General features: G+C 47.5%; 1 protein-coding gene across 1 annotated transcript in view; it reads left to right on the top strand.

The window, feature by feature from the left end:
* thoc5 (THO complex subunit 5) overlaps positions 1 to 6875 on the top strand; it is a 42684-nt gene extending 35809 nt beyond the window's left edge. The window contains exons 16-18 of the mRNA XM_084597786.1: positions 2384 to 2499; positions 3679 to 3863; positions 6740 to 6875. Coding sequence (XP_084453912.1) covers positions 2384 to 2499; positions 3679 to 3863; positions 6740 to 6806 — 368 coding nt within the window. The 3' untranslated portion in view covers positions 6807 to 6875. The remainder of the gene's footprint in view (positions 1 to 2383; positions 2500 to 3678; positions 3864 to 6739) is intronic.
* The last annotated feature ends 6776 nt before the right edge of the window (positions 6876 to 13651 follow it).

Genomic DNA, 13651 nt, shown 5'->3' with positions numbered 1-13651 from the left:
TTTCCCAGCTGAGATAGCAAATAGTTGCACTCTTTCCTCAGTCCGATGACGTAACGTAGAAAATTGAGCAGCTTCTCCTCGTAAGCGTCGGGAAGCCGCTGGCACATGGTAGTTCGCCGCCGCATTGAAAATCCATGCCTGGCCATAAAGCGCTGCAGCCATCTGCGGCTCGCATGAAACTCGCGTGGAATATTCATTTCCCGGGCCAGCTTCAGGGCTTGCATCTGCGCCATCTCTGTAGGCACAATGTGGTCACGACTCCTCTGCTCCTCAATGAATTTGGCAAGCTGCGTCTCGAGACGAGGGTACACGCCAGTCTTCGGGCCGCGAAACGCTCGCCTGTCCTTGTTCGCAGCTTCAAGAGAGTCTTTTTTCTTCCGCCAGTTGCGAATGCAAGATTCGTCGACATCGTTCTTTCTTGCAGCAACTCTGTTGCCGATTTGTTCAGCAGCGGCGACGATCCTGAGTTTCTCCTTCGCCGTGAATGATTGCCGCCGAGACACACTCATGATGCCTAAACAAGGCTGGCCAACTGTGCAAACTGGGCGTACAAGAAACGGCACCTTACTCAAGGCCCATCAACGTCTGAACAAAGCGTATGCAAAGCGTGCGAAAAGCGTGGCTGGCTTGGCGCTATAGACTAAACAGACTATGGATGTGGATCTGGCTATGACCTGCGTTGGCCTCTTGTTGGCTGGATGGATGGATGGATGGTAGTGGCTTTGCCCTTTGTAACGGGCGGTGGCTTGCGCGAACCCCCCTTCTCCGGAATATTCGCGTATTACCCGCACCCCCACTTTTTAAACACATTTTTTAAATTTTTGGTGCGGGTTATATGCGAGTAAATACGGTAACATGAGGAGCCACTGGCAGAGGGCTGTAAAGTCAAAAGAATCTGAAGGAGGAAAAGGCTACCCTTGAGAGCTATCTATCCTCCCTGAAGGCACTACTGACTCGTGCCCAGGAATTTGTTAGCACAGACTTAAGATCAGAAATTATATGCACAAGGCAGAGAGCAGAAATGTGCTGGTCATTGATGCCAAAGTAGTGGCGGTGCTTGAGCACATCAAAGTGGTAGACATCACCGTTGAATCTGTGAAGTGAAAATAGTGAAAATCTTTTAGTCAGATTCATGGTTCTGGTATGAAGTGTAGAAGCAAGCATTCCGTTCGCTATTAGTTTGTTCCGCGTTAAATAGAAAGGAATCAGACTGGATATTTTTGCATGACCTTAGAAACATGCTCCAAATCATAATTTGCATGCTCCATAACTCTGGTTTTTGCTCCAATGTTCCAAAATAGCTTTATTACTGCTCCCTGAGCTGCTCCAAAATGCTTGAACCTGCTTCTAGCCCTGCACCTAGCGCAGTATGGCTCTCGTATGGCCTTTTTTGCTGCTGAAAGCGATGCAGAAATCAACTATGCCGTAATTTTTAACCGAGGTGTTGTTGTACTTATAGTGTGCTGGGAGCATGATTAGGCACCTTATGATCTGTGGAGGCTTTTTCCAACGCACCATCTGCTGCTGCTTTGACTCAAAGTGAGCTAGGACTGACGACGCCCAGCGCGGTGTGCCATCAGTATGGCGGTAGTCAGCACTTCGCTCCAGGAGGAGCGCCGCTAGCCTGGGTGAATCATATTCACGCTTCTTGGTTGCAAATTAAGCTAATCTGTTGGCATATGTTTGATGTCAATTTATTGTTATAGTATCAAGCTATTTCATCATCTCCTTTGATGTTGACACATTAGGGATCGATCATGTTCTTTTTACATATTGAAAGTGTTAGGTGTTGAAATATGCAGCGTGGTTCTCTCGTACCTACTTGGTGTCAAATAATGAATGTGAGCTGTTAGAACTTATTGCAGTTGGCTTCTTTGGGGCCTCTAAACTGTAGCAGCTGCAGTGGTAAAAGCAGCAATGATTCACCGACTAGTTCAGTGTCATCGCAAATAATTGTAATCTCGTATATGCTAGAGCTGTTTCAAATCACTGGTACAAGTTTTAATTGCAGATGGAAGGTGATCCTGTTGATCATATTTTACTGCATTCATCCTCATTTTCAGGCATTTAGTGCCATCTGAAGTTTTTTTGATGGACGTTGAAATGAAGCCTGCAAGTAGCTGTACTAGTATACTGCTTATTCACTCGCAAGTGTGTGTATCTCGCGTCGTCATTTTAATCTAGTGGCAAAATCATACTCTATGGCTTAAGGAGGTCCACAAGCTTTCTCCCCCTTCAAGTGGCCGCTACCTTAAGTGAGACATTGGGCTGCCATTGTCGCTCAGACTCTCGAGCAGCAGGGAAATCTCAGTGACGTGACTGGCCTGTGTTCAGCCTTATTCTTTCTGAGCACTGCTGTATTCTCCCCGTGCTTGTTGCACAGCCATGGTGAAGGCCCTGGTGCTCTTGCATGACAACTACCCAAGCGATGCACCACTGTTTTTGCTGACGCTCCAGCTTCGTGAGGAGTGCTCCAGCCGAGATGACGATGCCATCAAGGTGAGTGGTATTGCCACCCAGCGAGCGGAACACCTCTATCCCAGAAACAGTCACTGCTGGCTCAAGCATGATGCCAGCTAGTCTTGTTGTCAGCCTCTGTCTGCAGAAGTGTAAGAAAAACCAGCCAATGAGCCATTTTTAAAGTGAGAAAAATGAGTCACGTGTGCTGTTCAGCAGCCTGTTTGAAACTTCAGTGTAGTGCTACTTGAGCATATGTGCTGGGGTGATACATTTTTGCCTTTTTCATGCTTACAAGATGCGTTCTTACAAGTACCACGTACATAACAGGCGGGATATTGAAACATATGAGTGAGCAGAGCATCAGCTGCGGTTTGTTTAGTTAACTCTGTGGCTGCATATTTTTATTCTCATGGAGCAGCTTTTTTATGGAGATAGCTTTTTGCACAGTTGCAGCTTTGGTTTGCCGGCTGAGGACATCATGGAAGGTCCGCATTGCATCGAGGCTTTTCTCTCTTTATTTCTCTCTTTCTTACTCTGCTATACTGCATGCCTTCTCTGTCTCTCAGTTTAGTAGTGGTAAATTCAGGCAAATAAGGGTGTTGTTCATCACAAGTTCGCACTTATCTGGTGATCATCTTCCTTTTGTCTTGCCCTTAACCACTGTTAATTTTATTGCGTTAGGCGTGCAATGTCCATTATCGAAAAAAGTGTCTAGGCCTGCTGGCAAGGTGGGAAGCCTTTGTGGATAGAAGGCAAAAGTAGAAGAAAATTCTCTGTCTACTTTCAGGGGAGAGGAGGGAGAGAAAGTGGGAGAGGGAAAGGGGATTGGAGGCAAGAGAAAGACCACAGTCACTAGCCAGAGTCAATAGGTGGGAGAGATTAGAAAGTGGGTGTTGCATTTTGCACAGGAAGGTGGTGGCATCACACCACACACTTGCATGTTCCGAATGCGCCAGCTACTGTGGCTGCTCCGTTCATCTTGATTTTTCTACTTTTATTTTGTGTTAATGCGTCGCTTTTAGCCAGCAACCTTTGGCCAGTGTTGCCATGTTTCTTTGCACTGTTTACCTGCGAAAATATAGTCCTTACACAATGTCACGCCATGTGTGTAGGAGAAGTCAGATTTAGCGAACTAAATGATTTCCTTCGCAGTGTTTTGTTAGTTACAACTGAAGAAGCATGTGTCGAAGTGCCACCTGTGTGGAAACCCTGCTGCAGGAGCTGGAGCGTGAACTGAATGTCCACTGCGTGGAGCAGGTGCAGGCTCAGGTGGGTGACCAGCTGCTGAGCTACCAGCTGCAGCACCTGCTCGTTTGCATGGACGTGCTGCTGGAGTCCATGTGCGACCACTTGGATGCACCGCGGGAGTTCTCCAGGGACAAGGTGCTTGCCCGCGCTGCAAGGTCAGTGACTCACTGCTATCTCTTATTTCGTGCTGGTAGTGCTAGCACATCAAAGTGAAGCATCCCTGCACGCAGGGTTCCAGAATGCCCAAGGGATTCATTGTGGAGCTGTGAGGGACCTGAAATTAGGGGTTGATTACTCGTTAGCATCCACAAAAGCACAGCCATATGGCAACAAATTGAAGCTATACAACTTTCAGGAAAACTTTGTAGTTGAGAACAAGCTCATCCTAGTCCGAGGTTTGAACTGAGCACCACTTTCTAACCGATACAGGCTGAGCACTTTTATGTTTCTTTCTTTTTATCTGGGTACTCTTAACATCTCTCTGGGGCAGGGTGAGAGTGTATTGATGAGACTTGAACTGGGAGTGACGTTGGTGCACTGTTTAAGGGAGTTGCCCAAGTTGAAGTAGATTTGTATTAAAGGAGTAGTATACTAATTACTCATTACCATCTGCCTGAGCAGCCACCTTCTACATTTTTACCATATTCTTTATCAGTCTGGGAATCGCATGCTTGTAATTGTGGGAAGAATAGAATAGGACCAAAATGCCACTCACAGGTTGCCAGCACTGACAAAAATTTGGGAAGAGTGCATTATCAATTCAGGTCATGAAATACGCAGAAATTTTGAATTCTGGAGAATTAGCTTAGACAGGTGCAGGTTGCAGAATTATTTCAGTTGAATTGATGTACTGGCACAGGTTCAGAATTTTTTGCCTCCACACTGAATGAAACTCAACAAAACTTGGAGGATGCTTACAAGTCTGTAATGCTGATATGCACAGTTAGCTGATTCAAGGAAGGGAGGAATTTCAGAGAACAGACCTTGTTCGTGAGAGGGGGGGGGGGGGGGTCGAGGTGGAGGTGGGAGAAGGACTTGGTGGGGCATGGGAGAAGACTGAAGGAGTAGCGCAGTTGTGTTTGATGACCTGTCACATTCATTGGCCACTGTCTTCTATCTATCTTGTTCTCATATCGTTTAAGCTACCATTTGGTCGACTTTGCATGTATTTTCAGAAGCCTTGTGTAAGAGGGATGAAATAGGAAGCTTGTGTAGCAGCATTTACATGAATGTGATGGAATGCAGCTTGAGTCAATTTGAGAAGGTCTTTTGAGAATGAAAGGTGTTACTCATCGTGTTATCTCTTTGTGGATGTTTTTGCACTTTCCTTGGAAAAGTGTACTCGAGCCAACTTCATTTTCAGTCACGTAAACGATACTGATACGGGGTTGGGATGATTGAATTTTGAATTGATAAGATTTTGTTGTATTCGGATACGCTTTGATGAGCACTTCCTCTGTTAAAAAAAAATAAATATCGACTAAAAAAAAAATCACCTGGGCTTGGGAGGTCCTCTTTACCGCAACTAGAGGTTGATCCCTTTCCTCACCACCTTTTCCCATTTGTTTTAGACATTTGAAGTTTTGAAAGTTGGTATGCTTGATGTTTAATTCATATTTGATTTGAGAAATTAGGACTCGAGAATTTTTTTTTTGAGTATTAGGAAGTATCTGAATACTCACCGGGAATTGAATACCACAGCAAATTTCACAACAATTCACCTATGTTAAAACCACAATATCTAGCAAGTGCTGGGAAAGTAGTGCAAAGAGGTATCCTGTTAACTTTTTTTTTCAGTCTTTTCTTGCATGAACCATTCATGCACTATCGCTGCTGGGATTGGACCTCGTGAAAATTCCGAAAGTGCACTTTCTCGCAACTAAATATCTGATAGGAACAAGATGGCCTATGTCTTTCTTCGAGCAATCGCAACTTGAAAGTGTTCATTTGATTTGTTTGTTTGATTCTTGTATTACGTGGTAGATAATGTACACCCACAGCACCTATCCTGCCGCCTTCGCAACTTTTCTAGAGTGAGCTCTGACATTTTTCGGTCAACTCTGACATGCAGAGAAGCTCACTAGCTGAATTTCCTGTGGGACTCCTCAAGGGGGCCAACTCTTAAATATCATCAGCAGCGAAGCTATTGTGTAAAGATCCTGCTTATTACACGATGCAGTGAAACCATAATTGAGTGAAGGCAACAGCAGGGATGATTATGATTGGAGGGGTCCCCTGTCGCTATGATAAAAAATAGCCTGCGGCATAGTTTTGATTTATATGCTAGCTTTTGAGTTTCTCAGCTAGCATATGGTTGGACATTTTCCTTTCCTTTCATTTTCCTTTTTCCTTTCAGTGCATGAAGTTGGTGACAACTGCATACAAACATCGCTTTGGCATCAGACAGCAAAGTAATGAAGTGCCGCGGTCTGCAGAGGCATAGATAGTGGTCGATATTTTGAAGTGCACACCGTGTTAATTCTATGGTCGCTGTGTTCAGCCATGCCCTTGGCTTTCATGCTTTGTGAAACTTGTCTTCTGACTGAATTTAGCTCTTGGTTAAGAGGCAGTTAGCTGCAACATGCATATTGAGCACACTGATTCTTCAGTTATAAAACTATATTAGGAGCCTCAGCTTGATGAGTATTTATCGGTTTAAACCGAGAAGTGCAACACCTGTGTGTAACTTCATTTTAATCTGGCAGCCCTGCTGTGTTATCTGTGGCACTCAGTGGAAGAATCGAATTGTGGAACTGATGGGAAGTTATACAAAACACATTTGCTTCGGGGTGTTTGTTTGCATACGAGCACATTATCAAATGTAAGCCAACACGGTTATTTTCAAGTAACGAGCGCTTTAATAATGCTGGAAGCTAAGGATGAGGCAGCATTTAGGTATAATACTGTCATTCCTCCTTTCCCAGCCCACACACAGAACTCTGCATTATGTAGCATGCTTTTGTAAGTCACTGAGCATTAAGCATGAAAATATGCCTCTTTTCCTGAACCTTTGCATTTTCTTTCTATACAGAGGTCCGGGCAGGAGCCGGCCATACAAGTTTCTCATCAAGCCAGGCATCTTTACACAAAGAACATAAATATATATGTTGGAGTGCACCTTGTAAAAATGTATGGCGAATAAAAACCAGTATTCGCAAATCCACTCATAAGTTTTCTCTTACTATTTAATGTTTTATTTTGGTTTTGTCGATCACTGCTCTGTATACTTATCTTGTCTGATCTCGTCATGCAACTAATTTTCACCATTGAGAGTGATATGGATTTGCGGGCCTCTATAAGGTATCTGCGAGCTGCTTTACTACTCTTCATCATTTGCAGCATTTGCAGTAAATATATGATTTTTTTTAAGAAGCAGCTAAAACCACTATGTTTTTGAGTTTCGATTACTGGAATTTGAACTTTTTCGAATGAGCTGAAATTCATAGTAATGGTAGCCAAGTCATAATAGGCAGTCTATGTACAGCATTGTGCAGGTAACTGCATTGGGAAGGCAATAGCCCACACAGCTTTTTGGTACCTATGCGGCTATTCACATAACTGACCGATTTATGATAACTTCTCATACACATTGGCACCACTAGCCTTGGTCACAGCACACAGTGGTTCCTTCATTTCGCCTCGGTCGAAACGCGCCTATCATGGTGGCGGTGTGGTCACGACGTCAAGAGTACTGCACCAGAGTACCCATGTTCGAACCAGACTGCCACCATCTGCGTTTCAGTGGAGGCGAAATGGAATGGAGAGGTGTTGATTTGCAGTGCGCATTAAAGAACCCCAGGTGCTCGAAATTTCCAGAGCTCTTCAATACGGCGTCTCTCATAGTCTGAGCTGTTAAACTGCACAAATCATCTCCAAATGCAGCTGCCAGTGGTCGGGTTCGAGCCCTGTTGTTCTGGCTGTAGGAAGAAGGAAAAGAAAATGCACGGGCCTGCTACTGGCTCTGTAGTTGAGCCACCTCCGCTGCCTTGTGCGGACAGAAGAAAGTAGGGAAGAAAAAGAGGAGGGAGAGAAAGACGCGTGCCGCAACAGCCGCCATTCACCACCTAAAGGCTGTTTCACATGATGTTACGCGCACGAAAAATTTTGGTCCAGCCGCAGTGTCGTTGTGGCGCCAGCGATTTCAGTCGGTGCGGCATGAGCGGCGGCACTCATATTTTACCAACAATAAAGGTAGACCACGCGTAAGATTAAATGTATCTCATTTATGTCATTTATCAGAATATAAAGCACTTTATGCAAAGTCATTTTGTACTTTGGTTTTGTACGCAACTACGTACAACGGTCACCTCGGGCTGAATTCCATTGGCTGGCGGCCGTCTCGTTCGCAACGATCGCTGCGACAGTGCGGCGTGCGACCAACTCGTTGGGAGCCTGTTGCAGCCGCTCTGCGAAGGGAGCGGCGTGCCCTTCTGTCGCTGTGCGGTTGAAATCGCATTCTGCTGCGGCGAGAATCGCATCGTGAAACGGCCTTAAGCGGTGGCGGGTGCAATGATGGCCTACAATAGATAACTGGTAGGTCAACGCCGCAGGGATTGGACTGGTAGGTCAATGCCGTCCCAGCCCCGTAGGGCCAGGAACAGCCACCCTTCACCACCTCTGAACCCTGCCAAGATAATTTGTTCACAGGAATGGAAAGTCCCAGTCTGTCATGCTTGTTCTGTGGACACCTAAACCCTGTTGTAAGAGAAGGGAGGAGGGTGGGAGTGAAAGAGAAAGAGGTGCTGCAGTGGAGAACTTCGGAGTAATTTCAACCACCTGGGGATCTTTAACGTGGACTGGACGAAACGCAGCTGCCAATGGTCTTATGTATTCTTATAATTGGTTCAGAGGAAGGGAAAAACGCAGTATCGTCACACTTGTTGCTGTAGACACCTGAACCGCTTCGTAAGGGAAGGGAGGAGGTGGGAGTGAAAGTGGAACGAGAAAGAGGAGCCGTAGTCGAACTTGGACACAAAAACCGACCGTTTTCCGACCGCCGGCGGCTGCTTCGATGTTGTGGCTGTAGGAAGAAGGAAAAGAAAATGCACGGTCCTACTGGCTGTGTAGCTGACCCACCTCCGCTGCCTGATTGATTTATAGACCAACACCGATCTGTGACGTAAGCGCGATGCGGTGGCGCTTCTATCGCCAGCGTGGTCCGACTGGGGGCATAGAGTTTCTTACTCTTACCTAGAGGGAAAGCTGTGCTGCCGTCTATGGGCGTTTACATGGAGTCTCCAGACGGCCAGTTGAGCCACCATGGGCGCTCAAAGCATCATGGGCCGGTGAGCTACCGAGTGCAGAACTACAACTTTTGGCCAAAACTAATGCAAAGATAAACGTTGTTCTACCGTAAATAATGCCCTAAGATTGAATATTGTGACTATAAATTGTAAAGAGAGAGAGAAACAGCATGTCAGTGTGATATTTATCCAATATAAGCGATGGCTCTTTCTCCTATTGACTTAGTTTTGAGCAGCACAAATACCAATATTTCGCACTTAATAGGCAAACTTTGAAATAAAAAAAACGTTACAAAAATATTTATGGTTGTGCAATCACTAAAAGAAGTTTTTAGAGGCATTTCGGGAAACAAAAACCATTTATTGGCGACGTCTGCTTTTGCACCTTCGCTACTATGGCTTTCGCGGTCTATGTACGCGCCTTTAGATGATGATGATGACGAAAACAAAACATCGCAGTAACGCCACTCCATGTACCCGAGAAAAACCGACTGTCCCGCAACAAGTAGCACACCGGCCCATGATTCTTAGCGCGCCCATGGTGGCTGAAGTGCAGCGCCCTCAGCTTTCCCTCTAGTTAGTGTAAGGAACTCTATGACTGGGGGTGAAAAATAGGCTTAGTGCCCATAGGAATACATGGAAGTGAAATATTCCAAAGCAGTTTTCTAATTTCACAGGTCATCTGTGATGTCGTTATTCGGTACAGAGCAACCATGAACATCCTAGAACAGGTCACAAAAGTATCAACTCTCATTAACGAGGCGAAGTATTTTTAAAACATCGCGAAACGTATGCGGGTGCGAGTTGGGAGGGCGACCCGAAACACATGTAAACACAACTTACCGCAACAATTTACTCGGTTCAGCAGCGTTGAACCCTTCTCATTTTTTGGTGAACGTCTTGTATCACGCCCTGACATCATGTTGCATGGCACACTGCATTCCCTTGCAAGTACTGCAAGTCTTACGACTTGCGGGACAGTTCACAGCCCGATAAACTGACCGCGCACAGTTGCAGACTGCAATGCGCCACCGGCGCTGTCGCTAGCAGACGCTCCGGAGCTGGAGGCGGCCGCGGTGGGTATCGCCAGATACGCTGTCGTCTGCAGCAATGCGCGAAACGCGTTCGGTTCATATAGTCGTATGGCGTTTGATAACAACTTTTTAAATGTAATTCTGTCTAGCACTTATCACTGGAGCGACAGTATTATCAAGCTTATTTACTCTAAGCGGCAGCATATCAGACTGTAAGCAAAACTGCGCGATTCGCTACTCACAGCTTGGCTTTTTAGCGGTGTCTGGATTCATAACACAGGTCATTCGGGAAGTTTTAAAAGTAGACTGCCTCCGTAATGACGCACCATACTTTATCACACACTTCTTCAAAGCGCTGGTCAACGTTTAACGACCGGCTACCACTTCTGATGCTCTGTGAAATGAGAAAAAATGTTCCGGTAAGTTGTGTTTACATGTATTTCTACGGGTCGCCCTCCCAACTTGCACCACCATACGTTTCGCGGTATTTTAAAAATACTTCGCCTTGTTAATGAGATTTCATACTTTCGTCATCTGTTCTGGGATGTTCATAGTTGCTTTGTGCTGAACAACGACATCACAGGTACCCTGTGAAATGAGAAAACTGCTTAGAAATATTTCGATTCCATGTATTCCTATGGGCGCTAACCCTATTTTTCACCCCCAGTCGGCTGCGACGCCGCGAGCGCCCCCTTTGTTTGTAAACACGGTGTTGGTCTATAGGAAAGGAAAGGCGCGGTAACTGTCTCACTTGTTTTATGTGGACACCTCAACCGCGCCGTAAGGGAAGGGGGGAAGGTGGAGTGAAAAGAGAAAGAGGAGCCATAGTGGAGGGCTACGGAGTAATTTCGACCACCTGGGGATCTTTAACGTGCGCTGACATCGCACAGAACACGGACACCATTTCGTTTCGCCTCCACCGAAACGCAGCCGCCGAGGTCGGGTTCGAACCCGGTTACTCCGGTACAGTAGTCGGGCGTGCCGCTCCCACTGCACCACCCCGGCGGGGCCCTCCGCTGCCTTGTGCGGACAGAAGAGAAAATAGAGAAGAAAAAGAAGAGGGAGAGAAAGACGCGCGCCGCAACAACAGCCGTCGTCCACCACCGAAGTAGTGGCGGGTGCAATGACGGCCTACAACAGATAAAATTCGGTGGCTGGCTAGCCCCCGCCGCAAGCGTGACCTACTGTCCCAGCCCCGTAGGGCCAGGAACTGCCACCCGTCACCACCTGCTTCGATGGAGGCCAAACAGAGGTGTCTGTCTGCTGTGCCATGTCAGTGCACATTAAGGGTCCCCAGGTAGTTGCAATTTATCTGTAGCCCTCCACTAGGGTACCCTTCTATCTGCTTTCACCCCCACCTTCCTTCCTGTACACGGCGCGGTTCAGATGTCCACAGATAAGTATGAAGATAATAATTGGTTCACAGAAAAGGAAAGGTGCAGTATCTGTCACACTTGCTCTGTGGACACCTGAACCGCGCCTTAAGGGAAGGGAGGAAGGTGGGAGTGAAAGTGTAAAGAGAGAAAGGTGAGCCGTAGTGGAGGGCTACGGAGTAATTTCGACCACCTGGGGATTTTTATCTGCCATCGAATTTTATCTGTTGTAGGCCCTTATTGCACCCGCGACTGCTTCGGTGGTGGACGATGGCTGTTGCGGCGCGCGTCTTTCTCTCCCTTTTCTTTTTCTTCTTTATTTTCTCTTCTGTTGTGGCGGTAGGAAGAAGGAAAAGAAGATGCACGGGCCTGCTACTGGCTCTGTAGCTCAGCTAGAATATTCGGCAGTGTGACGACCGGCGCTGAAGAGCGGGCCGCTTTTGCGATGACAGAAACCGAGAGGGCGCGACGTGCAAAAGGGGGTCCACGTTCGCCGCTCGGCGAGGCGCGTTATCAAGTGTGGCAGTGCAGATGGGAAGGACGCATCCCGCCTCGGCCAATCAGAACGCCGCAAAAGCTGGACACACTCTTTCCACGACAGCATGAGCCCCGCCGGAGTGGACGTGGTGCGTTGGTAAGACGCCCGACTACTGTGCCGGAGTACCCGGGTTCGAACCCGACCTCGGCGGCTGCGTTTCGATGGAGGCGAAACGAAGAGGGGTCCGTGTGCTGTGCGATGTCAGCGCACGTTAAAGATCCCCAGGTGGTCGAAGTTACTCCGTAGCCCTCCACTACGGCTCCTCTTGATCTCTTTCCGCTTTCACTCCCACCTTCCTCCCTTCCCTTACGGCGTAGTTGAGGTTTCCACAGAAAAACAAGTGAGACAGTTGCCGCGCCTTTACCTTTCTATAAATAAATCAGGTGGCTCAGCTACACAGCAAATAGCACGTCTGTGCATTTTCTTTTCCTGGCCAATGAAACGCCTCCGCGATAGGGAGGCATAGTTTAGGCTGCACGAGTCCAAAACGGGGACAGAATTTAAAACCAGGTAAAGCGATGGAATGGATAAAGCCTAAATGGCGTCATGACAGGCGCGGCTGCGAGTGGTGGGTGGTGGTGGTGAAAACGTTTATTTCATATTGGGAGGTTTGACGCGGAGCCTTAAGGGCTTCGGCCTTACAATACTGGGTGGAGACCCTAGTCAGGGACCCCATTGGCGGTTGCGCCGCCCGCGCACGCCGCGTTAAGGCCCTTTGGGTCTGTAGGTCGCAGCAGCCGAGCAGGGTCGCCTCCCAGTCCTCCCGGGAAGGGTTAGGGATGGGGAAGGGATGGGTTTTGTTGGCAGGCCCATACCATGTGGTAGGTGTCAGCCCCACAGTACTGGCACTGTCCAGTGAATTGGGAGGCAAAATGTTTTACTGCCGGGCACAGCATTGTGTTAGTGAAGAGGCGCAGGAGCAGCCTCTCGTTCGCTTTTCCTAACCCTTTGCAGGGGTTAGGGTATTTGCGATGCGAGTTTTGATAAAGAATTACGATATCTTTGAATGTGTAGGCCGGATTGGAACCGATGTCCTCAGCCGATTCGAGTCCCGAGGAAACTGCCCGGAGAGAAAGCGCGCGGGCGGCTGCGTCAGCTGCCTCGTTCCCTGCAAGACTCTGGTGGCTTGGAGCCCAGACGAGATATCGGCACGCAATAGAGGCTTTACAAAAGTTAGCGCCATCTAGTGAAAGAAACAGAAACTGTGCGCGGCGGCCATGTTTTGCTCAGTCCGCCCGCGCCTCCCATCGAGTACGCTGTCAACACGCGCCTTCGTAGAACCCGTGCATGCACCGAAAGGTGCGTTGGAATGCTCACAAGCGATTGTTTCATTTTTTAACATCACAGCAGTCGCTGTTAGCTCCAAGCTCTATTCGGAATGATGCCAGCATGTTGTTGCGTGGTGTTGGTGCGTGTTGTTGCTGCAGCCAGCGCACCGTCGCAGACGCGCACGGAATCAGGTATACGCGTGTATACAACCGTTCGTTTGCAGTCCTAATCGGCTTTACAAGGGTCACTTGCATCATGTAAAGCATTACTGCACGTCCCTCTGACTGGGAGCGAGCTCACAGAATGTGCTATCACCTAAAACAGCAAGGTTAATTGTTTTGCGCGCTATGGTTCCTTGTGAACTTGTGCTGCGATGGAGGACACGGGAGAAGGAGCAATGCATGTGTAACGAATGCTATTGTGCAAATACGTTCTTTGAAACATTTTGTACGTAGGTTACATTTACCATTGTGTATTTGATTTAAG

The sequence above is a fragment of the Amblyomma maculatum genome, chromosome 3 (assembly GCF_055883805.1).
Source record: "Amblyomma maculatum isolate TAMU_Amacu chromosome 3, ASM5588380v1, whole genome shotgun sequence".
Classification (NCBI taxonomy): Eukaryota; Metazoa; Arthropoda; class Arachnida; order Ixodida; family Ixodidae; genus Amblyomma; species Amblyomma maculatum.
The sequence above is the reverse complement of the archived record's forward strand: the minus strand, read 5'-3'. Positions and strand labels throughout refer to the sequence as shown.